Raw genomic sequence first — 25,269 nt, 5'->3', positions numbered from 1 at the left:
GAAGTTGGTATTTAAAGGATGAGTAAAACTTTACAGGCCAAGTGATTGGCAGTCAGTCACAAGTTTCCAGATGTCAAGCAGACTTGGGCCCTGGAAGATGATGGATTTACTTGGAGTTGATGCTTCATGGGAAAGAAAGTCTCCAGATGAGACTGCAAAGATATGTAAAAAGCAACTAATAGTCAAACCAATAAGAAAGTAGAGTTGGGCTGGTGTAGTGCATAGCGAGTTGGGATACCCACATCCCATAAGGGGGCCAATGCATATTCCAGCCGCTTTTATTTCAAATCCAGCTGTCTGCTCATGTTCCTGAGAAAGCAGCAGAAGATGGACCAAGTGCATGGCCCGCTGCCACTGATGAGGGTCCAATTGATGTATTACACCCAGTCATTGTGGCCGTTTCAAACCAGCATATGGAAATTGTCTCTGTTTCTCTCCCCACCCCCACCCCTCTCTGCCATTCAGATGTTAAAAAAAATTACACAGGATTCATCAGTTGAAAGAGATTGGGAGTGAAGAATAGGATAAGAATGATTTCACATTTCTTGCTCAAGTGGTTAATCAACTGAAGAAACAGGAAGAGGAGCTGCTCTGTGGAGACAGCAAAGTTTAGAGAACTATAAGTTTAATATGTATGACCATTCAGTTATTCTTAGTTCATAGGGATCTAATACTCAGGGCAGAGTTTTCAATTGGACATATGGTGTGGCAGTCAGCAGCGCATGCTTGCTAATTATATCTTTAGTAAGTAAGGGTGAGCTTGTCTAGGTAATGTGTACTGAGGGAACAAATGCCAGGAATTCTATTCCCCAGATGTCTTCTTCAGTGGGTGGGCCTCAGAATGGCCAAGGCCAGGAGTGTAAACACACAGGCCTCTCCTTTGGAGAGCAGGAACACAGTTTTTTGATCCATCCCCTCTTCCTTCCAGGATGCATGTTAGCAGGAAGCCCGAATTAGCATCACAGCCAGATGCAACCTCAAGCACGCTGATATGGGACACAGGCATCCCAAGTCATGTTGATTAGGCCAAAGTCTACCCCTCCTTTTGTTTATACTGTTTGTAATTTATCAGACAACGTGAGCCTCTAGTTTGTCATGTTGACACTTGTTGCCTTGTCTAATACTATTTCTGCTACTCTATTCACTCCATCTACTCTTTCTTTCTCTCTCTCTCTTTCTTCTTCTTCTTCTTCTTTTTTAGACCTGAGAAGCAGACACAGAAAACAGGACTTTTACCAAGTGCTTCATTCTTCCCGTTGCCTGCAATGGCTGAGCTGGAGCCTTTATGTACCTGCAGTGGTGAAGTCTGGAACTGGGGATGAATCCACGTCTTGAACAGGAGTGCCAGGGCCCTTGGTACTTGAGCCATCCCCAGCTGCCACCCGGCGGTCTGCTTTGGGGAAAGATGGAATTGAAACCCAGACAATTAAACTCCAATATTTAATGCTGGCATCTTACTCATCAGGCCAAGGACCGGCTTCAGGCCCCTCCTTCTGAAATTCCAATTAGCGATACAGTACCAATAGATAATAGAGCTAACAGTTTGAGGCATCATGGTAAAAGTTTTATGTTAGTCGGTTGGATCCTCGTGATGACTTTATGAAGTGGACACTGTAATCTTCCCCACATGTAATATAAGAAACATGGCAAAGAAAAAAGTTAATCACTTGACAGAGACTCTAAAAGGGACAACTAAGAGGCTCCAGGAATGAGAAGGCAGAAGGCCTCTCACCCACGGTGTGCTCTTGGCCCCCAGTGTGTCCTTGGATGTGCGTGCATGCTCTCCTTGAACATCTGTGCTCTGTCTGGTCAATCAAGGATGGACAGTACTTTTTTTATCTATTCCCTGTTTCAATAACTCTTTGACTAAGTCGTCTTGTAAACTTGTTTGTACTCTCTATTCTTAGACATGACTTAATTCTGAGTTATGTTTGAACTATTGTTTCACAAAATGTATAAAAACTGAAACTCTGGGGGCCCGGCGCAGTGGCACAGTGGTTAAGGCCTTGCATGCCCGGGATCCCATATGGGTGCTGGTTCTAATCCTAGCAGCTCCACTTCCCATCCAGCTCCCTGCCTGTGGCCCAGGAAAGCAGTCAAGGACGGCCCAAAACTTTGGGACCCTGCACCTGCGTGGGAGACCTGGAAGAAGTTCCTGGATCCTGGCTTCGGATCGGCAGAGCACTGGCCGTTGCGCTCACTTGGGGAGTGAATCATCGGACGAAAGATCTTCCTCTCTGTCTCTCCTCTCTGTATATCTGCCTTTCCAATAAAAAATAAAATAAATCTTTAAAAAAAAAAAGCTGAAACCCTGGAAATAAACTTTGTCAGATGCCAAAAGAGAGCGCTGTCGCCTCTGTTCCCTTTTTGATGTTTACATTTTTTCTATTTGTTTGTGGAAGTTGTGTTCTTGGGTTGTGTGTTGTTGTTGTTGTGGATTGTGGCTGTGTACAATTTCATTACACCGGGGTAGGTAACCTGCAGTACTCACCGTATAACATAAAAAGGAAAATTTTTTCTCAATGTAAATACACGAGTATTGCTGTCCCCACTAACCACTGTGTCAATGAGAATATAATCCTCGTAAAGTTTCTGTATCATTTCTTCAAACCAGAACACTGGAGAGGAGAGTATTTTCAGCCTTCAATTCTTTCTACTAGAATCTTATTTGAGAAACTCACGTCCACACTTGGCTCTTTAAATAAAGGTTTTGTTGACTTTCAAGGAGTAGTCTCAATGCTGCATTTATTTGTTAATCTCACATTCATGTTGAAATGTGAAGAGGGCTCATTTACTCAAAGTAGTATGATAGTCACTGGAAGCAACTCAACCCTAAGTGGGATACCCATGGCTTGTTTGCTTTTGTTCTTATGTATTTAACTGTCTTATTTCCTTAAAATAAATATGTGCTTATTGAAAACTAGTTCTATTACCTGTATTGATAACTGTTGTTAACATCATGGTATAAATCCCTAAAATTATTTTACTAAGCATCATTCATACATATTATCTTCTTCCAAAGAGATTGTTTCATAACATTAGCATTTTCTGATTTTACCATATATTTTCCTGCAACATTTTAAATATTGCATTTTGTTTAATGAGTATGTTATACTTTGTTAAAATAGACCTTTGGGGACTGGAATTGAAGCATAGGTTAATCTGTGACTTGGGATGCTGGCATCTCATACTGAAGTGCCAGTGTACAAATTTTCATGTGTACAAACTTGGAACAAATTTCTGGCTCTTGGCTTTGGCCTGGCCCAGCCCTTGCTGTTGTGACAGATGGAAGATCTTTCTGTCTCTTCTTCTCTCTGATTTTACAATAAATAGATCTCTTTTTTTAAAAAAAAAGCCTAAAAACTACAAAATATAATTGACTTTTCAAAAAGTCATTGACTTATTTGAAAGGCAGAGTGATGGAGAGGGAGAGACAAAGGTTTCTTCCATCCTCTGTTTCCTGTTGAGATGTCCTCCAGCAGCCGGTCAGGCCAAGCCAAAGGCAGGAGCCAGGACTCCATCTAGGTCTTCCACACGGGCAGCAGGAACCTGAGTTCTTGTGCCATCATCTGCTGCTTCCCGGGGCCACTAGTCTCCCATGGGTGCAGGGTCCCAAGGCTTTGGGCTGTCCTCAACTGCTTTCCCAGGCCACAAGCAGGGAGCTGGAATGGAAGTGGAGTGGCCAGGATATGAATCAGTGCCCATATGGGATCCTGGTGTATGCAAGGTGAGAATTTAGTCACTAGGGTACTGTGTTTGGGCCCATGAGATGGTGTTAAAGAACAAAACAAATGAAAGTTGTAACACACACACACACACACACCAAAAAAAAAAAAAAAAAAAAAGGAGCCAGTCACAAAGGATGATGCATCATACAGTACCATTTATCTGAAATGTCCTCAACAGACAAAGCAATGGAGACCAGAAGCAGATAAAGAGTAGCTTAGGGGCCCGGTGGCGTGGCCTAGCGGCTAAAGTCCTCACCTTGAATGCTCCGGGATCCCATATGGACACTGATTCTAATCCCGGTGGCCCCACTTCCCATCCAGCTCCCTGCTTGTGGCCCAGGAAAGCAGTTGAGGACGGCCCAAAGCTTTGAGAACGTGCACCCGTGTGGGAGACCTGGAGGAAGTTCCTAGCTCCTGGCTCCAGATCAGTATAGCACCAGCTGTTGTGCTCACTTGGGGAGTGAATCATTGGACGGAAGATCTTCCTCCGTATCTGTCCTCCTCTCTGTATATCTGACTTTGTAATAAAAATAAATAAATCTTAAAAAAGAAAGAGTAGCTTAGGACTTAGGATTTTAGGGTAACAGCTAAGAAACTTCTGGGAGTAATAAAAAATAATTTAAAACTGTGATGTTTGAGTCCCAGCTTCGTAAATATTTAACTGTATACTTTGCATGAGTGGATTGTAAGATATAGAAATTAATGCTCAATAAAGCTGTTCAAAAAATATAAATGAACTTATGCAGAAAGCGAAGAGCATTGCATTTTAGTGACTGCTGCACAGCTTTGTTGCTAATGTATTCCTAGTCCACTGATTAATCTTTTAAAATATTTTATTTATATAAGGTGAACAAATTCCGTGTATCTCACAACGTAGATTTAGGAACAGAGTAATACTTCCCACCCTACACATTCTTGTGCTGCATTCCTCACACATCCTCTCCTCCTTGATTTTATTTTTACAAAGATATCATTTCAGTTGGTTTCACAGTCACTGGCTTAACATTCCATTAGGTAAGGAACTCAACAAATAGTAAGCAGGGGAAAAAAAAAAAAGCTACCCCAAATGTGCAGTCAATGGTTGTTAATGGTCACCAATGCTCAAGATGCCGACCTTGCTATGATCATCCAGCAATGTTAACTAGCTTCTCAAGGCCTCAGTTACGCCTCTGTAAAACGAGGATGGTGATCACGTCAAAGATGAGAATGAAGTGGCACTAGGTGTGTGAAGCACTTAGCAGAGTGGTTGGCACACGGCATGCCCTTAGGATGTGTCAGAATATTTACACTCAGCCAAGTAGGATCAACAGGAAGGTGGATGATTCTGAGTAAGGGCTCTCCAGAGTGTCTAACGCTTACACCAGCACCCATATGTCTTAGTCTCCTTGGGCAGCTGTAATAAGCTATGATGGACTATAGTTCTCACAGTTTGTAGGCTGGCAAGTCCATGATGAAAATGCTGACAGATTCAGTGTCTGCTGTGGGCAGTTAGCCATCTTCTCACTGTATGAAGGGGTAAAGGTTTCTCTCTTAGGGCCATTGTTTCTTCTTTTTAAAATTTATTTGGAAGGCAAAGGGACAGAGATGGTGTAGAGAGATACAGAGTAGCCAGGGCTCTGATGTTCCATAGGGTGATGACTGTTGGGTCAATCTCTCGTGCCAGGTTTCTTTAAGAAGGACACTAATGCATGCTCAACCAGGCTAAGCACCTGCCAAAGGGCCCACCCATTCATGTCATGGCCTGGGGGTGAAGAGTCAATGGATGGAGCTGGAGGAGGGCTTGAGCATACTGCCCAGGGCATTGTGAATATATTACACTACATTGCAAGGGAATGGGATCAGCTTGTTGTCACCAAAGTCTTTAATAGGGCACAAAAGCACACACCACAAAAGAAATAAATGGTGGCGGGCCCGGTGCGGTGGTGCAGTGGTTAAGGTCCTCGCCTTGCATGCCCGGGATCCCATGTGGGCACTGGTTCTAATCCCGGCAAGCCCCGTTTCCCATCCAGTTCCCCGCTTGTGGCCTGGGAAAGCAGTCGAGGAAAAGCCCAAAGCTTTGGGACCCTGCACCCGTGTGGGAGACCCGGAAGAGGCTCCTGGCTTCGGATCGGCTTCGGCCGTTGTGCTCACTTGGGGAGTGAATCATCGGACGGAAGATCTTCCTCTCTGTCTCTCCTCTCTGTATATCCACCTTTCCAATAAAAACATAATAAAAATAAATCTTTAAAATAAATCTTTAAAAAAAAAAAAGAAAGAAATGGTGGCCAAAACTTCATCAGAGTGTAAATTTTCTGCTCTTCAATCCCACAAACTAGAAGAAAATAGTCACAATCTACATATCTGACCAAGGATTTATCTCCAGCATCCTGACAACTCAATGTTGCTAAACAATGGGAAAGGGACTAGTGTTAGGCCTAGTGGTTAAATGCCAGACAGAATGCCCACATACCTTGTTGGAACACCTGGGTTCAGTTCCCAGTCCTGGCTACAGATTCCAGCTTCCTGCTAATGTGCAGCCTTCAGGCAGCAGTGAGGGACCGAGTGGTTGGATTCTTGCCGTGTGTGGGAGACATGAACTGAATTCCCAGCTTCTGGCTTTAACTCCTAGTATCCCTGGGTATTTGACAACTGAAGCAGCATTTGGAATTTTTCTTTATCTCCAAATAAATAAGTGATTACTTTTAGAAATGGACAAAGATGTGGGCCAGCATGATGATGGCTCAATGGGCTAATCCTCCCCCTGCAAAGCACCAGACCCCATATATGTGCTGGTTTATGTCCCTGCTGCTCTACTTCCTGTACAGATCCCTGCTTATGACCTGGGAAAGCAGTGGAAGATGGCCGAAAGCCTTAGGACCCTGCACCCATGTGGGAGACCTGGAAGAGGCTCCTGGTTCCTGGCTTTGGATCACCTCAGCTTGGGCTTTTTCTGGCCATCTGAGGAATGAACCAGCAGATGGAAGATCCTTCTCTATCTCTCTTTCTCTCTGTAAATCTGCCTTTCAAATAAAAATAAATACATCTTTTTTTTTAAATGGGCAAATATTTGATTTGGTACTTCAGAAAATTGCAGATATTCATTTAGCAAATAAACAAACCTACCCATTATCATTAGTTACAAGAGAAATGTAAATTATAAACACAATGAAACACCACTGCAGACTCGTTAAAATATCTACACATAAGGGGTGGTTCTCTAGTGGTTAAAACACCTGTATATACAGATGACTGGTACTTTTTTATATATAGAATTAAAGGCATGCTTACCACATGACTCATCAAGGCTAATCCCATGTATCCACCTAAAGAAAAACTATGTTTAGGCCCGGCGCGGCGGCACAAGTGGTTAAGGTCCTCACCTTGCACGCCCGGGATCCCACATGTGTACCGGTTCTATCCCGGCAGCCCCACTTCCCTTCCAGCTCCCTGCCTCTGGCCCGGGAAAGCAGTCAAGGACGGCCCAAGGCTTTGGGACTTTGCTCCTGCGTGGGAGACCCGGAAGAGGCTCCTGGCTTCGGATCGGCATAGTATCGGCCGTTGGCTCACTTGGGGAGTGAATCATCGGCCGGAAGATCTTCCTCTCTGTCTCTCCTCTCTGTATATCCGCCTTTCCAATAAAAAAATAATAAAAATAAATCTTTAAAAAAAAAAGAAAAAGTATGTTTACACAAAGACTTGTATAGGAATGTTCACAGAAATTTTATTTATAGCAGGCCAAACTAAAAACAACCCAGATGTCCATCAATTGAATTGATAAATTAATCAATAATTTGTCTAAAAGCCATACATTCAAATAGGATTTGGCAATAAAAAGGAATCATATATGCAAATGAATGTTAAAAATAAAATCTTATTCAGGGCTCGACATGGTAGCCTAGTGGCTAGTTTGCCTTGCATGCACTAGGATCCCATATGGGTGCCAATTCTAATCCTGGCAGCTCCACTTCCCATCCAGCTCCCTGCTTGTGGCCTGGGAAAGCAGTTGAGAACAGCCCAGAGCCCTGGGACCCTGTACTGGGTGGGAGACCTGGAAGAGACTCCTGGTTCCTGGCTGCGGACAGGCTCAGCTCCAGCCATTGTAGCTGCTTGGGGAGTGAATCATTGGGCAAAAGATCTTCCTCTCTGTCTGTCTTCCTCTTTGTATATCTATATCTGACTTTCCATATGAATAAATAAACAAAATCTTATTCTGAGTATAATAATCACATAAAAAAGTGTGTACTTAACAATGTTATTATTTGTAAAAAATTCTAATTGTAGTGATCAAAAGCATATTAATGCCAGAAGCCAGGATTGGTGGTCTAGGAAACTGCAGCAAAACGTTTTAAAGGAGATTTTTAGTGTGCTGCTGTTTTTGTTATCATTAAAACAAAACAAAACAAAAAAACAGAGAGATTGAAGACCACAATGGCTGGAGCTGAGCTAATCCAAAGCCAGGAGCCAGGAGCGTCTTCTGGGCTTCCCACGTGAGTGCAGGGTCCCAAGGCTTTGGGCCTTCCTTGACTACTTTCCCAGGCCACAAGTCGAGAGCTGGAAGGAAGCGGAGCTGCCAGGATTAGAACCAGTGCCCATAAGGGATCCCGGTGAGTTCAAGGTGAGGACCTTAACAGCTATGCCATCAAGCTGGGCCCCCCTCTTTGCTTTTGACCAGATCTTAGAATGGCTGTAGAGGAAAGGAAGAGAAAGGAAGGATGGCATGCCAGGAGCATGGCCAGAGGTAGAAATCCCTATGTTACCACATGCCTTTGAACGTGCTCCTGGTAGCACTGTGACTTGCAGCTGCTCAAAGGACATAATACACACACATCACCTTAGCACTCACGTGTGGCTTGGCTTGCTCCTATCTCCATGGCTTTATGATCAGAGGGGCATTCACCAGCTAATTGTTTCCAGTCCTTACAGTTAAGAGTTTCTGGATTGTTTTGTTGGTTTTAAAGAAGGAAGAGTAGTTTAACAGCAAGACAATACCATCTTGGACACGTCCATTTGGAAGCTGGAGCTGCTGAGACAACTAAGTGATTTAGAAATAACACCTGCCGGGCCCAGCACGGTGGCGCAAGTGGTTAAGGTCCTCACCTTGCACGCCCGGGATCCCACATGTGTACCGGTTCTATCCCGGCAGCCCCGCTTCCCTTCCAGCTCCCTGCCTGTGGCCTGGGAAAGCAGTCGAGGACGGCCCAAAGCTTTGGGACCCTGCACCCGCGTGGGAGACCCGGAAGAGGCTCCTGGCTTCGGATCAGCATAGTATCAGCCGTTGCGCTCACTTGGGGAGTGAATCATCGGACGGAAGATCTTCCTCTCTGTCTCTCCTCTCTGTATATCCGCCTTTCCAATGAAAAAATAATAAAAATAAATCTTTAAAAAAGAAATGTAGTATTCTTTGAGTGGGGACCACATAATAATGGCTAGACATAGCAGCTCACATGTATGGAGCTGTAATTTTATACAGGCACTAAAAATGAATTCTCACGGCATCACACATGAAATACTGCTGTGGTGGGTGCTTAGCCCAGCGGTTCAGGTGCTGGGTAAGGTATCCACCATACTGGGTTCCAGAGTTCACAACTGCCCCTGGCTCTTGACCGCAGGCCCTGCAAGGCAGCAGTGATGGCTCTCGTGGCTGAGCTGCCCTCACCCACCATGGGTGAGACCCGAATTGAGTTTCTGGTTCCTCCCACCAGTCTGGCCCAGCCCTGTAGTGGCCATTTAGGGAATAAATCAGTGGATGCGAACTCTTGTTCTCTTGCTCGGATTCAAAAAGGAAATGAATGCTGTTTTCAACTCAGGGTACAGAACGAGAATCAGTGCTGTACTGCACCTGGTTCTATTTTGTGAAACCTCAAGGTTAAATTTTCTGGACTGTTTTTTTTTCCTTAATGATACACAAGGCTGGCTTGAAGCTGACCATAATGAGAATATTCATACAAATAGGACCGTTGTCCCCAGAGAGCTAGTCTGTTGACCATTTAGTAGCAGAACATGGAAGTAGGCTTCAAGTTCAACAACTTGCCAAAGTTACACAAATGGGAGCAAGTGGCAGACCCCAGGCCAGACTCATTCCTTTAACGATCTGACCATTCCAACCTCCCTGCGGGTTCTTCTGTGCCAGGGAGCAAGGCTATTTGCCTTCTTTCATCACCAAAGCAAATCCTTGTGCTCACCTGTCATTCTGGGGGGAGGGATGGGAAGCATTGCAGAACTTTCCTTATGGGGCTGAAATTTTGCATTTCCAAAACTGGGCACAGAGGGGAACAGGCAGGACCGCTAATGCTCTGACAGCGGCCGCAGATATTTATATGAATAAATAAGTACATGCATTTTCCCCATCTCCTAGTGAACTTCATAGAGAACAGTCAAGTCCTCATTCCAAGGATGGCATGGCACTTACCAAGCAAATGACGGAGGATCTGTTTGTATGGAATGTTATGAATTGTGAAGAATCAATGTCATTCGCTGTGAGGAGGTGGAGCAGGATGCCGAGAGAGGGCTCAGAGGCCTGCAACCTCTTTCTCGAATCCCTTGAGAAGTGGGACTCTGCCCAGCTTCAGGACTTGAAAGGACAAAGTAAGTTGGCTGGCACCTGTTTCTACAAGCAGACAAGACCATTGAGAGTAAGCACCCCGCATCCCAGGACAGGGCGTCGGGCTGTGATTGGTGCTAAGGAAAAACTCGGAGGTTCTCAGGGCAAGCTTCCACTAAATCTGCTTTGTGGCAAAATCAAATAATAACTCCAGGGCCAGGGTCCCTAAGATTCGGCATAGTCTCACAATACAATGGGATGGTAACTGCACTGATTTAATCCATGCAGGGCGCTCTTGGCATCCCTTGGTCTACCTGTGGGTGAGAGACCCATTGGCTACCCCAGGACTCAAGCTTCATGGTCAAGAGAAGCTGATTCACTCAAGGAGAATGATTCTGCTTCTCCTAAAATAGTCATTTTGCTTTCCTCAACTTGTAAGCTCTGCCGCGATAGATTCCGGTCACTGTGAAGGCTTGCCAGCCTCAATCTTGTGATTCTCAACCAGCCAGCCTTCAGGTTTCCTTCCCAGAGTACTAGCTCCTCCCATCCCCCTGCAGCTGCGGACCAGGTGGTAGAAAGAGGCCGACAGAAAGCAAAGCGGGGAGGGCTGGAGAGAGAGCCATGGGAAAGCAGCGGCTGTTTGGAACTTCGGGCCAACTCAGAACTGGGCAAGAAAATCAAAGCTCCCAAGGGCAGGTTCTCAGCACCGCTGTCCTTCAGTCGCCTGAGCCCTCGGTTTGCAAGGGACACGGGAAGACACGGGTCTCACCTCTCCTCCTCTCTGCCAGGTCCTTTGCATCCGCTCTGGGAAGGGGACTGGGAAGTGTTGGCTCAGAGTTTAAAGAACTTCTTCTACCTTATGCCTTCCTTCCTGAACTTCTATCCCCTGGGCCAAGACATCAACATGATCTTCAACTTGAGAAATACCTTCACTGAACCTGTGCTGTGGCAGACAGCCCAGCACCATGGCCGGGGGCAGTAACCGACCCCAGGGAACCTGCTGGCCATCCTCCGGAGCCCCTATATCATTGAGGTGAGTCAGGCAAAGGGAAGTCCACTCTGGTGCAGAGAATTGCCATGCTCTGGGCCTTGGGCAAGTGCGAAGCTCTGGCCAAGTTTTGTCTTCCTCCGGCTGAGCAGGGCCCAGGGCGGGCTCCTTGAGACACAGTGTGATCAGCTCCTGGACGTTCCTGACGTGATCCAGAGGTGAGCCTTCATGGTGATGTAGCTGCGTCACCGGGTGCGCTTTCTCTTGGATGGCTACAACAATTCAAGCCCCAGAGCTGCCCCAAGACCAAAGGCCTGATCAACAGGAACCATCGCTCCAAGAACAAGGTGGTGGTCACCACCACGAGCAAGTGCATATGGCATGTCTGGCAGTGCGGCCCTGACGGCCAAGGTGGGGGACATGACGGAGGACAGTGTCTAGTTTCATCCTGGCTGTGCTGATCAGGGAGCAAGATTTAGAAGGTTAGGACTGCCAGGAAGAGAGGCCTATGCTGGTGGAAAGCTATCAGTGTGGGAGGCCCAAACAACTACACAACAACACTATATAACTATACAACACAACTACACAGCACTATACAACTACGTAACTGCACAACTATACAACACTACACAACTATCTACACAACTACATAACTGCACAACTATACTACACAACCACACTACACTACACAACACTATACAACTACATAACTGCACAACTACACAACACTACACAACTATCTACACAACTACATAACTGCACAACTATACTACACAACCACACTACACTACACAACACTATACAACTACATAACTGCACAACTACACTACACAATTACACAACTATGTAACTACACAACTATAATACATAGCTACACCACTACACAACTACACAAATATACAACAGCTACACTACACACACAAACACACACTCCCCCCCACACAAATGCAAATAGACACAACTACACAACACAAATCTCTCCAATTTAGCTTTATAGAAAAGAAACCTCCGAATCCCAAAGCCTTGTCCATGGCTACAGCAACTTCGAAAATGGCAGCATCAGGACTGCAATCCAAAGCACTTGCTCTCTAGCCCAGTATTTCCTCCATCACGGCTGTGACCTCCTACAACAGGGCTCAGCACACTCCAGGGAGCTCCTTCTTAATCACAAACCAAGGACCAAGTACAAATATGCGTGGGTTTCAAAATTTCCTTCACTCAATACATTTGTATTTTAAATTCCACTTTCCAATAACTTTCGAAGCATCCTCCTCTTATTTAAATCAGATTTCCTTCTTTATCTGGCTTCAGGTAAACCTGTAACAAGATTTACTAATAAGGCGACGGCCTGCAGGCCAACTCTAGCCCAATTCCTTAGTTTTCAAATCCAGAAGTGTGCCAGAACCTGGCAGGGTCCAGTGTCACCGACAAATCTACTACCCACAGTGTCCTTTCTCCAGCAGTGGGAACGTGCAGTGAAGCACTGTTGGTGAGAGCTGTGCGCAGTTACCCCGGAACGGCCACTGACGAAGCTTGCACGGAGCCCCGCAGCGCCCTGCTCCCTGCCGGCACCCTTTCACATCCCCAGAGGATGGAGACGACATGTGTAGGGTAGCAGCAAAAACCTTTTCTTTTTCTTTTAAAGTTTTTTTTTTTAATTGGAAATTCAGATTTACAGAGAGGAGAGAAAGATCTTCCATCTGCTGGTTCACTCCCCAAGTAGCCACAATGGCCAAAGCTGAGTTAATCAGAAGCCAGGAGCCAGGAGCTTCTTCTGGGTTTCTCACACAGCTGCAGGGTTTTAAGGCTTTGGTCTGTCCTTGACTGCTTTCCCAGACCATAAGCAGGGAGCTGAAAGGGAAGTGGAGCAGTGGGACATGAACCAGCACCCATATGGGATCCCAGCACGTGTAGGCAAGGACCTCAGCCACTAGGCTACCACGCCAGGCCCTGCAAACACCTCTTAATCATTACTTGGAAAAGAGCTCCAAATCTTCAGATTTCATCCATGACCCCAAATCACATTTAGATAAGATCGACTTGGGGAAAAACATTAGCATGTAAGAGTAGGTCAATAATGGGTATAGTATCATTGGAGGACGTAAACAAGGAGAAAGCATAGTTCCCCTCATGACAATGATATTTTCTGCTCCACTTTCCTGTGGTCAAAGGAGCAGGGCTTGGATCTCCTCAGCATGGCAAATGTCCCGACAGGGTTGCAGGTGCCAAGACGACCAAGTTCTCACAAAGCAGAAGGCATTTACAATGGGATCACTGACTCCATAGGTGATTCCAGTTCTGCTTGGCAGATGGCTGGCACGACGCTCGTGTTCCGGTGTGGAAAAACAGGATTTGGAAGTGTCGCTCCTATTGAAAGGATGTGTGAACTGAAGAAGCTGGTACAAACTCTATTAAAAAAACAACCCAAAAATCTCCAGAGAGCTGCCTCCCGCAGGGCAAATGATAAAACTCCAGGAATAGTGGACTTTAAGAACTTACTGGATCCATTTTCAAAACCTCTTTCTAAATCCCTCCTTATAAACCTCTTGATAAAACGAGACAGTTTCCCGGGTGATGTGCAACTGCTGTGGCTTATGTTTTTGGAAAATACTGACCTTGTTAGAAAGTGCTAAGAGTAAAATCCACTGAAAAATAACCTGGCGGATTCTCCCACTTCATTACAGTTAATAATTCAAACAAGAAATCAGACACTTCTCACAGCATATCTACCACCACACTCTGTAAGGTCCTTTTTGTTTTGATGAAATTAGGTAATGTCAAATGCTGTATGCAACTTAAAAAATATATATCCAATTCCATATTATGTATGGAATTTTATAAAATATTCTATGTAGTTACTTATAAAGTCAGCAACCGATGGAAATGTGACAAAAAGATAAATTCCATCATTATGTTAGTATTTGATTATAAATAGAACATAGAAAACTGTGACTTCCTTGTTGCACATCCTCACATATTTGGTTTTCATTTCACCAAAATAAACACTGGGAACCACACTATGTACAAATGTACTGAAATCTTAAATGAGGAAAACTTCAACAAAAGTCCTATAGTAAAAAACTTATATTGTATCACATAGGACAACGTATTGAAAATTTCTTGATAAAAAATTTTTGCCTTTCCTCTGCAAGACATAACCCAGAAGGATCTCAAAAGAAAAGTACAGCATTTAAACTTAGAAAACCTATAAAAGAGATGCTTTCTTTTTGCATGGACATTCGTTTACCTTTCCTTAAATGCACAATATTCAAGAAGTAGGTTTGTAAATCCCGCTGAAGAAAACATCACATTCTACTGACAGATCTAGTCCGTCAAAGACCGTTTTTAGAAAGGTGTGTTACACCACTGTCAACTACAAAAGCAAAGACAGCAAAGTTCAAATTCAGAGAAAACCGCCTTCGAAAGGAAGCCTCTTAAGAGCCTATGACACTTATAAGGATCTCACTGCCACAAATACATCTTATAAAAATAGTTTATAGATTTCATGAAATGTGACAAGCCAACGAGTGTCTAACAATCTGAGTACATGACTGAACAGTCAGTGTGGAGCTGACTTCATCTGAGGCCGAGGAGTCAGGGTTCCTTATCAAAATCAAGTCAGAGCACATCACGGTCTTGGCGGCCCAAGCCTGTTGTTGTTCATTCCAGATCTACTTGGAAGGTTGGCGTAACCAGTCCTGAATCCTTGCGTTGCTCCAATTCCGGGAACTCTAAGTCCTGGATGAAGCAAGCTGCTGTAAGGGCTGTGTCCGTGATTAAGACCCAAACCATAAGGTCTTGCTTGCGTGTTCAGAAGCAGGACTGGGTTCACGTTTTTTCCTGGGGTATTGAAGGAGAATTCTGGTGGGGGACTGCTGGGTTTCGCTGGAGTCGACGTGACAGGGTTCAGCTCGTCCGAGCCCTTGAGAAGCGGCATGGGGACGACGTGATGATCGGGCAGGTTCAGGACACTGGCTGCCACGGGTCCGGACAGTAAGGCAGGCCTGTTCCAGTCATCCTTAAAAATCTGAACAGTCAGAGTGGATACTAGCGTGTAGAGTCTGTTGGTCACGTGAGCGAGAACCATCTGTTCATTTGCATCCCGCCGAATTCGCACGTGCACTGACCCAGCCTAGGAGGGGACAATTGTAAGAGCTCGCTTAGGATCAGTCTGCAAAGCCCACTGGAACTAAGCCTTTGATGTAACGATCTGTACACACGCTTGATTTGTTTTTATTAAGTAAGAGAAAGCTTAATATCTTGCTATTTCTCAGAGCTCACTCACTGGTGATTACCAACATAAAGAGTTAATAAAATGATTTATGGGTTTTTAAAATATCTAAAGATGGGCCCGGTGGCAAGGCCTAGGGGCTAAAGTCCTCGCCTTGAACACGCCGGGATCCCATATGGGCGCCGGTTCTAATCCTGGCAGCTCCACTTCCCATCCAGCTCCCTGCTTGGGGCCTGGGAAAGCAGTAGAGGACGGCCCAAAGCCTTGGGACCCTGCATCCGTGTGGGAGAACTGGCAGAAGTTCCTGGCTCCTGGCTCCGGATCGGCACAGTACCGGCCATTGTGCTCACTTGGGGAGTGAATCATCGGACGGAAGATCTTCCTCTCTGTCTCTCCTCCTCTCTGTATATGTGACTTTCCAATAAATAAATAAATCTTTAAAAAATATCTAAAGAGAGAGAGAAATCCATGTAGGATGAAAATAAGCCTAAAAAAAAAAAAACCTAAAAAACCTTAAACTATATAGTGAATAAAATAAGCTTAAATCAGATGTCCAATAGCCATTCCAGGTTTGTTTCTAAACAAAACTCAGACTTTCAAAAAGAAAACATCATCATAAAACAAAAGAACAAAAATACAACAGTTCATTTAGTTCTAAATCTATGATTCTGAAAGGTCAATACAGAACAGCAGAGCTCACGCCCCGGTGGCACCATCGCACCTGAGCTGCTCGACCTGGGACGGCTACAGCCACCACCCCGCTGGCCTTCCTGGGTCAAAGTATTTTCTTCAAGCACCTGTGAAGTGACGGAAAACTGCAGGCTCTGCTTCCGACCCACCTGCCTGCTAACAATTGGGAAAGCAGCAAAATACGGCTCAAGTACTCGGGTCCCTGATGCCCAGGCAGGAGACCACAGCTTAGTTCCTGGCTCCTGGCTTTGGCCTGGCCCAAACCTGGCTGTTGTAGCCATTTGGGAAAGCAAACCAACGAGGGAAGATCTCTCTCGGCCATTCAGCCTTTCAAATAATACAAATATATGTGTTTTTTTTAGTACCTCAGATACAGATTTGCATGCTGCAGCACAGTATGAATAGCTGCCCCTGCAGCACCACAATTCTCTATGGGTCAGGGCCACGGGTTCAAGTCACAGCTGTTACACTTCCAATCCAGCTCCCTGCTAACGTGCCTGAAAAAGTAGCCGACGCTGGCCTAAGTGCTCGGGTGCCTGTTCCCATGTGTGACACCAAGAAGCTGCTCCTGGCTTCAGATTAGCCCAGCTTTAGCCATTGTGCCCATTTGGGGAATGACCCAGTAGGTCTCTCTCTCTCTTTCTAACTCTACCTTTCAAAGGAACAAATGCATCTTTTTTGTTTTAGACTTATTTTTATTGGAAAGTCAGATATACAGAGAGGAGGAGACAGAGAGGAAGATCTCTCTTGATTCACTCTCCAAGCGGCCACAGTGGCCAGAGCTGTGCCGATCCGAAGCCAAGAGCCAGGAGCTTCTTCCAAGTCTCCCCTATGGGTGCACACGGCTGCAGGGTCCCAAGGTTTTGGGCCGTCCTTGACTGCTTTCCCAGGCCACAAGCAGGGAGCTGGATGGGAAGCGGGGCTGCCAGGATTAGAACTGGCGCCTATATGGGATCCCTGGCTACTGTACCAGGCCCATAGTTACATCTTTTTAGAAATTTGAAAAATGCTCCAGATATTCTTGTAAAAAGACAACCTGAGATTTAAAAATTAAAAATCTATGGATAGCATTTATAAAAATGCAAAAAGTCTGATATATCTATAAAACTTCAAACTCACATGTTACGATATACACAGTACCAAAGTATGCGCTGGGGAATCAGAAGAAAGCCAGTGGTCACTGGTCCATCTTTAGCCAACTAGTTAATGAAGTCTGGAACAGCCACTTTGAGGAAAATATCTGATACCAGAAGGGGATTTGCACATCAAGTGCCTGAGGGCACCAGGTTTGCAGTAAGATCAAGGGCTGGAATGGTCTCAGCCTTCAGAAGCAACCCGCAAAGGCACGGCATTAAGAAGAAACAGTCAGGCAGTGCAAGAGAAACCGAGATAGACAATGAGGCCCCAGAGAAAAAAATTTCATTTTACAAAACCACCCGAAGAGGGCGCCCTAGGCACATAGATTTAGAGCCATTGTCCTAAACCTGTCCTGATTTTCAGGAAAACCAAGATCACATAAAAATGAACAGACAAGAACTGAGGCATGCGCAGTTATTAAAAGAAGATAATATAAAACAAACATAAAATATAAAACGTTAAGATACATAAATATATATAATGTAAAAATCACTAAAAAAATAGGTAAAAACTTAACTTTTTTTCAAAATAAGTCAAAAGATATGAAACAAGAACACAAGCCAGAATTAGAAAATATTAGGAATGAGATTAAAATATAAAGAAAACAGCTACTAAATTTTCAATGTATTATTTGAAAACATATACGTGTAATTACGCATTATATTTATATATCTATAAGCATATTTGTATGAATATGTATATTTATAAATATATCAGTATATATTTATATTACATAAAACATTTGTGAAAATGTTCCTGCCAGGACAGGAGGTAGACTAAGTAGGGCTGGCTCATGGACCCACTGGTGTGCATGATATCTGGCATTGGGGGGGTCTGATGGAGGAGCTTGGGGAACTCCACTGTCGGGACACAGTCCCTGCAGGTGAGCACAAGAACCACAACAGGGAGCAGCCCAGTCCAGGCCAGGGAAAGGTACCCACCGGCATACATTTGGCACAGGTCGGGGACAGACCAGGATGAACCAGTTCACATCACCCACTGGTGAATCCAAGCACCAGGATAGAGTATGGGTCAAGCCAGGCTCGGTAGCAACACACACCAGCACACATTATGGCTGGGACTGGGTGCTGCTTGGGCTGGGCTAGGCTGTAACCCACACCAGCCTGAGCTGGAATTGGGGGAAGGCCGGGCCAAGTCATGCTACAGCACCCAGTGGCAAATGCTGAGGCAAGGGAGCCATGCCAGACTGGGCCGCAGCCCCCAACCAGCACATGTGAGAACCAGGGGGGAATGGGGGCAAAGCTGTCAAGTTAAACTGGGGCCTAATTCTGTCAACTTACACTGCAGAACCATCCAGAAAGTGCACTATCTGGGAGTGGGAGTGGGCCCAGTATGGAAATTTAATGGGTAGCTCCCTCTTGGGTTATACTCCCAATGGAAAGCATGAAAACCAGGACTGGGGTGAGGTATCGCTCGACAGAGTGGCACTCACTGGCAGGTGTGCGGGCTGAATAGTGAGGCTGTTTGGGCCGAACTAGACTTTAGTGCTCACTGACATGTCCTGGAGATGAATGAGATGTGGGACAGACTGGACCAGCCCGCTGTACACACTGGCAAGCACGAGAAACAGTGCAGGGGGCGGGCCTGGTGGGGGTTATTGTGGGTCGCTCAGACTAGGCTGCAGCTCCCACTGGTTTGTGGGAGAGCTGAGTGTGTGGTGGGCAGAATCAGGCTGAACTACAATATCCATTGGTTTGTGTGGAAGACAGGGGTGGAAACAGAACTGACCCAGCAATTGCAACCAGCATGTGTATAAGTAGACTGGGGCAATGGACTCTGCCAGACACTGTACTGACATACATACACAAGGATCAGGTCTGGGATCACCTCAAACGAAGTTTCTTTGGGGATCTCTCCAATTGAACTGCTGATCTCAAAACCCAACTATGAAGAGAAGTTCAGGCTCCATGGTCTGACTGTGGAGTGCATGTGTCAGAGCTGAGCCACCTCAGAGGTTCAGATGCAGCAGTGGACAGCATATCCAGGTGCACATGGAGGAGATGGCAGTTCATCAGAACTGCGGAGGACACCTGGTACCACAACAGAGGATGGTGGACAGAACAGAACAAATCTATCATCTACCCCAGCCACGTGCTGGCAGTGAAAATCTGAACAAGTGGACATACTAAGGTGGACTATGTCAGCCAGTGGATTCTGGAGATTTCATCGTGCTTGGAGTGGTATGACTGGCAGCAATTCAGAACTCTTGAACTATCAAACCTCTTGAACAGTACTCTCAGAGCATGCCCAGTGTCAGGGACCCTGGGATGGGTGGGAGGCTGGGTGGATCTTCTCATTTTTTTTTTAAAGAAATATCTTTGCAGATTCAAAAACTGAAAGTGTGTTTTAAGTTACAGCTAAAGTTAATACATAGAAGACATACCAATGAGCCAAAACCAAGGGTCCAAAAATGTTCATTTCGGACTTCTAAAACTCCATCCAAAGTAGACACCTAATCAAAACCACACAAATAGGTTATCACAGTGGTCACACATCCAACATAGTTCAGTCATATTACAGGCCTGACAGAGGGTAGAAATGACACATCCACATTTGCAAAGGATACTCATTAGCCAAAACAAATCCCAGACCACTCAAGACCGCACTCCTGCTGGCCCAGTTCTGACCATGACCAAGTCATCCCAACTGATTTGCAGCAATCTCTGTAAATGAGGCCCTGACTATCCACTCTCAATCTCCCCTTGCACTACTTCAACATGCATGGTTTTCTCCCCTCAAGATTTCTTTATCACAATCAGAGTTGGGAGAAGGGAGAGACAGAGGGAGACTGCCCATCACTGGTTCATGGATTAACCCGCTGCAGCACAACTTGTGCCCCGTATGGTTCATATAATGTTAGCAATGTCCCACACATTTATGCCAGCATTTGTGGTATCCGCTTGCTGTGTACGTGCGCTCTCTTCCGCCTAAGTGCTAACGAGACCCACTGAGCTTCCAACATCAAATGGGTCTGAGGGCACGCAGGCTAACACAGCCAGATTTTTTGTCTTCTAGAACACTTCTTTCTCTGAATTTCCTTATAACATAGGATAGATGCGGACCAACAGGAAACTCCGAGGCCAGATACGCAATGTGCTGCTCCTGTCCGGTGGCAGGCCCAGCTTCACCAGCTGAGAGAGGCTGGTAAAAGTGGCCCTTGTGATCATGACCAGCACGAGTTTAACACAGGTTCAAAATCCCAATAATTCAATTATCTTATTCATTAGCACATGGAGTTTCTTTAACAGCACAAAGTCAAATCAAACTGACTAAGACGTTAGGTGGCAAAGCCACAGTACGTGAAAGTGGCCTTCAATTGCAGAGCCACAGGCTGGTTTTTGCATCACTAGCTGTCACATCTTTTTCCAATGAATGAGATTATCAAAATGAGTAATTATTCAAATTATTCAAATTATTTGGCCACTGTGTTACAGCTTCTACCGCGTTATGAAGAACCACCTCAGAATAAAATTCTATACAGGGTCTAATAAAGTACTATATACACTCATCTTTCCAATTCTTATACAAATTAAAATGATGACATTTACTATTCCATCTTACCTCTCTGATAAGTTTGTCCAACTGGCCGATCACATGGGGAGGTGTTGTCTGGAGAAAAAAATAAAGTAAAATATCAAACACAAACTAGAAAGAAACAGTCTCCAACAATGATTCCGAAACCCCCACAAGGAGACTTTGAAGCAGGCACTGCTTTGACTTGTGCCCTAGCAAGACTTCAAGGAAGAACAATTTCTCCCTTAAAGATCTATTTTCTTTATGTGAAAGGCAGAGTCGGCTGTGGGGAGGAGGGACAAAGAGACAGAGATCGTTATTAGCTTATGCCCTCCTCAAATTGCTACAACAGCTGGGCCAGGCCGCAGCTAGAGCCTGACTCCATGTGGGTTTCTCCTCTGGAACATAGGGTCCCAGATGCTTGGTCCATCTCCCACTGCTTTTCCAGGCGCACTAGCAGGGAGCAGGATTAGAAACGGAGCAGCTGGGACATGAACCGGTACCCACAGGATGCTGCCACTACAGGCACAATGCTGGTGGCGTGGAAAGAAGGGTTTCAACCTACTGCACTCGGGCACCATTAACAATACATCTAGAGGCCAGCACTGCAGTGCAGCATGCAGGGCCACTGCCTGCAGAACTGGCATCGTACATTAGTGTCAGCTCAAGTCCTGGCCAACCCTCCTCTGACTCAGTTCCCTGTTAATGGTCTGGGAAAGCAGTGGCCTAAGTCCTTGGGTCTCTGTACACATGTGGAAGAACCAGAAAAAGTTCCTGGCTCCTGCCTGGGATGAAAAAAAATAATTCATCCATTCTCATTTTTTTAATTTCAAGGATGAGTTACGTGTGCTAGAACCAAACAACAAAAATCTTCAATGACCTAAAAAATAAAAATCTATATAGAACATTATAGTTTTTTTAAAAAATGTGTATTTCATTTCCATTTTAAAGACAGAGAGAAGATGGAGAATGAGACAGAAAAATCTTCCACCCGCTGGTTTACTCCGCAAGTGGCTGTAATTGCCAGAGCTGAGCTGATCCGAAGCCAGGAGCCAGGATCTTCTTTCTGGGTCTCCCACAAGGGTGTGGGGGCCCAAGAGCTTGAGCCATCCGCCACTGCCTTCCCAAATCATAAGGAGGGAGCTGAATCAGAAGTAGAGCAGCTCTAGGACCGAAACAGCACCCATACAGGATGCTAGAACCTTAGCATCCTTAGCCTACAGGTTGTAGATGAGTGGTAGACGAAAGCTTAGCCTACTCTACCACAACGCTGACCCCAGATAGTATCACTTTACAAATGTTATCTTATTTCTATTATTATTTCTGAAGATGAAACCATGACTCCCAAGTTTTAAAAAAGGCACAAGGGCAGTAAGAAGAACAGCACAGTTTACACATGCATGCTGGGAAACCAGCTTCCCATTCAGGAACTTATCTGCAGATATTCCTATTGTTTCAGCAAGTAAGGACTTTTCTTCTTTTTTTAGTTGCAGAAATAGAGATGGCAACTGAGAAAGCTCCTGTTTGCTGAATTGCTCTGTAAATTTCATGACAGTCGCGGCTGGACTGTAGTTTAGTGTGAGCCAGAAAGCATCCCAGTCTCCCAGGTGCAAGGCAGAAGCCCATTGTCCCCAGCTGACTCGCTGCCTCCTCGGGTCTGAACTGGCAGGAAGCTGGAACCAGGATTCAAAACGAGACACTCTGCTGTGGACTGCAGGCATTTGAATCGCTATGCCATAGCCGCATTCCCGATAAGCCGTTTTTCATTTTAAGTGTGAAATGCAAATCTCTTGCCCAACACTGTAGCACAATAAGGTTAGCCCCCAAGCTTCTAATGCCAGAAACCTGTGAGTGCCAGTTGGTGTCATTGTTGCTTCAGTTCCAGTACAGTTCCTAATGCCTTGGGAAATGCAGTAGAATGTGGCCTAAGCACTTCAGCCCTGCCACTTACGTGAGAAACCCAGAAGCAGTTCCTGACCTCTGGCTTCTGGCTTCAGCCTGGCCCAGCCCTGCTGTGACCACCTATTTTTTTACTTGAAACATCAAGATTAATGTTCATTTTGCTAGCTAGTGGGATTTCCCCTTGTTCTAATGATGGCAATTCAGAGGTGGTGATCTGAATTAATTTCTTTTTCCTTGTGTCTCCTTCCTTTTTGCTTATTTGAGAAGCAGAGCAAGAGACGGCCCAGCCTCAAACACACACCTTATTTCTTCCTCTGCGGGGGAACATGGCTGAGAGGAGGCATGCGCTGTGAAGGAGGAGCCTTACCTGGAGCAGCACTTTCCCACTGTACACACTCATGGGGTACATGGTGCCAAAGGTCATCAGGGCAATGGCTATCGCAGAGGCGGTGTCCACGGCAAAGTAATTACTGGAAGGAAACAATAATGCTTAATCCTAGGAGACACGTCGCACAGGCACCCTAACTGAACACTAACAGTCTCAGGAGATGGGACTCTGCATCACAAATGGCCACTACACATCTCAGGAAAAACCATATCACCTATACAATCCTTTCTTGTCCAAGTTCAATGGAAAAGTAACTGCTAAATTGTGTGGTAAGAGACACAGATTTCCCCATCTTGCATTTTCCTTTTTTTAATTTGTTTTATTTTTAATGATTTCTTTATTTTTATTGGAAAGGCAGATTTACAGAGAGGACAAACAGAAAAATCCACCTGCTGGTTCACTCCCCATGGGGCCACAAGGGCTGAAACTAAGCTGATCTGAAGCAGGAGCCAGAAGCTTCTTTCTGGTCTCTCCTGCAGATGCAGGGTCCCAAGGCTTTGGGCCATCTTCTACTGCTTTCCCAGGGCACAGGCAGGGAGCTGATGGGAAGTAAAATAGCCGGGACATGAACCAATGCCCATATAGGATTCTGGCGCACGCAAAGTGATGATTTAGCCACTAAGCTATCATGCCAGGCTCCATCGTGTATTTTTTAGTTAACCTATTTATCAGCTACAAGGATTTCAAATATATTTACTTGGGCCTGGCACAAGGGATCCATTGGCTGGACATTTTCCTTCAAGTGTCAGGATCCCATATGGGTGCCAGTTTGTGTCCTAGCTGCCCTACTTCCCATTCAGTTTCCTGCTTGTGGTCTGGGGAAAGCAGCTCTGACCGCTGCAGCCATTTGAGGAATGAACCAGCAGATGGAAGATCTCTGTCTCTCCTTCCCTCTGTAAATCTGCCTTTTAAATAAAAGCAACTAAATCTAAAACAAAACAACACCAAAAGCCCTATGGGGTGGACGGACACTGTTGTGCAGTGGTTACACTGTTTGGGATGCCTACACACCACAGCACACAGCCTGGCATCTCGTCTTGCCTCTACCTTCTGAGAGAGCTCCTCTCAAAACCACTGGGAGGCAGCAGAGATGGCTCAACTACTTGAGTTGCTAGCGCCCCTCTGAGAAGGCTGCTGGAGCTGCTGGCTTCAGCCTGGTCCAGCCTGGGCTGTTGTGGGCATTTGAGGAGTGAACCAGCAGGTGGCAGATAACCCTCCATCTGGTTCTGTATCTCTCTGCCTTGCAAATGAATAAAAGTTTAAACAAGAATGTGCTAATGTTCTCTTAAAAATGAAACACAGAACTGACACATGATCCATTAATTCCAATTCTAGGTATTTACCCCAAGAATTGAAAGCAAGGACTAAAACTGGATGTGCACACTCATGCATACAGCAGCATTATTTATTATCACCAAGAATCAGAAACAGGGATTGGTGTGGTGGCTCAACAGGCTAATCCTCTGTTTACTAGTGCCGGCATCTAATGTGAGCATTGGTTTATGTCCTGGCTGCTCCATTTCCAACCCAGCTCCCTGACTGTGGACTAGGAGGGTAGGGAAAGATGGCTCAAGTCCTTGGGACCCTGCACTCATGGGGAGACGTTGAGGAAGCTCCTGGCTTCCAGTTTTGAATTGCCTCAGCTCCAACTATAGCAGCCAAACACCTATGAGTGGATGAATTAAAAAATGTGCTATGTACATTTAATCAAATGTTATTCAAACTTAAAAAAGGAAGATTTCTGACGACATATATGAACCTTCAAAACATTACCCTAAATGAATTATGTCAAATATAAAAGAACCACCAGACAATTATATATCTGCATATATATAATTATATATATTATAATTGTCTAGTGCAAACTCAACCAAATAAACAGAAAGAAGCATGGTGGTAACCGGGGACAACGGGAATTAGGATCTAGTGGACAGACAGTTTCATCAGGAAGCACAAAGGCTCTGGGGATAGACAATGACGGCAGCACAAAACAGAAATGTGCTTCACGTCACCAAAAAACATGTTTAACAAGGATAGACTTTCTGCTATTATGCTTTCAAACAATTTATAAACGTATGCACTAGAATCGATGAGAGTAGCATTCACAGAGATGGGAAGCAAAAGAAAAAAATGCTCTGGGGGCAGGCCTAC

General features: G+C 45.2%; 1 protein-coding gene across 4 annotated transcripts in view; it reads right to left on the bottom strand.

The window, feature by feature from the left end:
* Positions 1-13,430: 13,430 nt before the first annotated feature.
* SLC30A6 (solute carrier family 30 member 6) overlaps positions 13,431-25,269 on the bottom strand; it is a 36,768-nt gene continuing 24,929 nt past the window's right edge. For 3 of the 4 annotated variants that reach the window (XM_040993034.1, XM_040993036.1, XM_040993037.1), the window contains 4 exons: positions 23,098-23,200; positions 20,877-20,924; positions 19,699-19,767; positions 13,431-15,368 (listed from right to left, as the gene is read on the bottom strand). In XM_040993034.1, coding sequence (XP_040848968.1) covers positions 14,865-15,368; positions 19,699-19,767; positions 20,877-20,924; positions 23,098-23,200 — 724 coding nt within the window. In that variant the 3' untranslated portion in view covers positions 13,431-14,864. The remainder of the gene's footprint in view (positions 15,369-19,698; positions 19,768-20,876; positions 20,925-23,097; positions 23,201-25,269) is intronic. The other variant, XM_040993035.1, reaches the window with a different exon arrangement.

The sequence above is a fragment of the Ochotona curzoniae genome, unplaced genomic scaffold (assembly GCF_017591425.1).
Source record: "Ochotona curzoniae isolate NIBS_2020 unplaced genomic scaffold, NIBS_Ocur_1.0 contig_883, whole genome shotgun sequence".
NCBI lineage: Eukaryota > Metazoa > Chordata > Mammalia > Lagomorpha > Ochotonidae > Ochotona > Ochotona curzoniae.
Note: the sequence above shows the minus strand (reverse complement) of the source record. Positions and strands in the feature narration are given on the sequence as shown.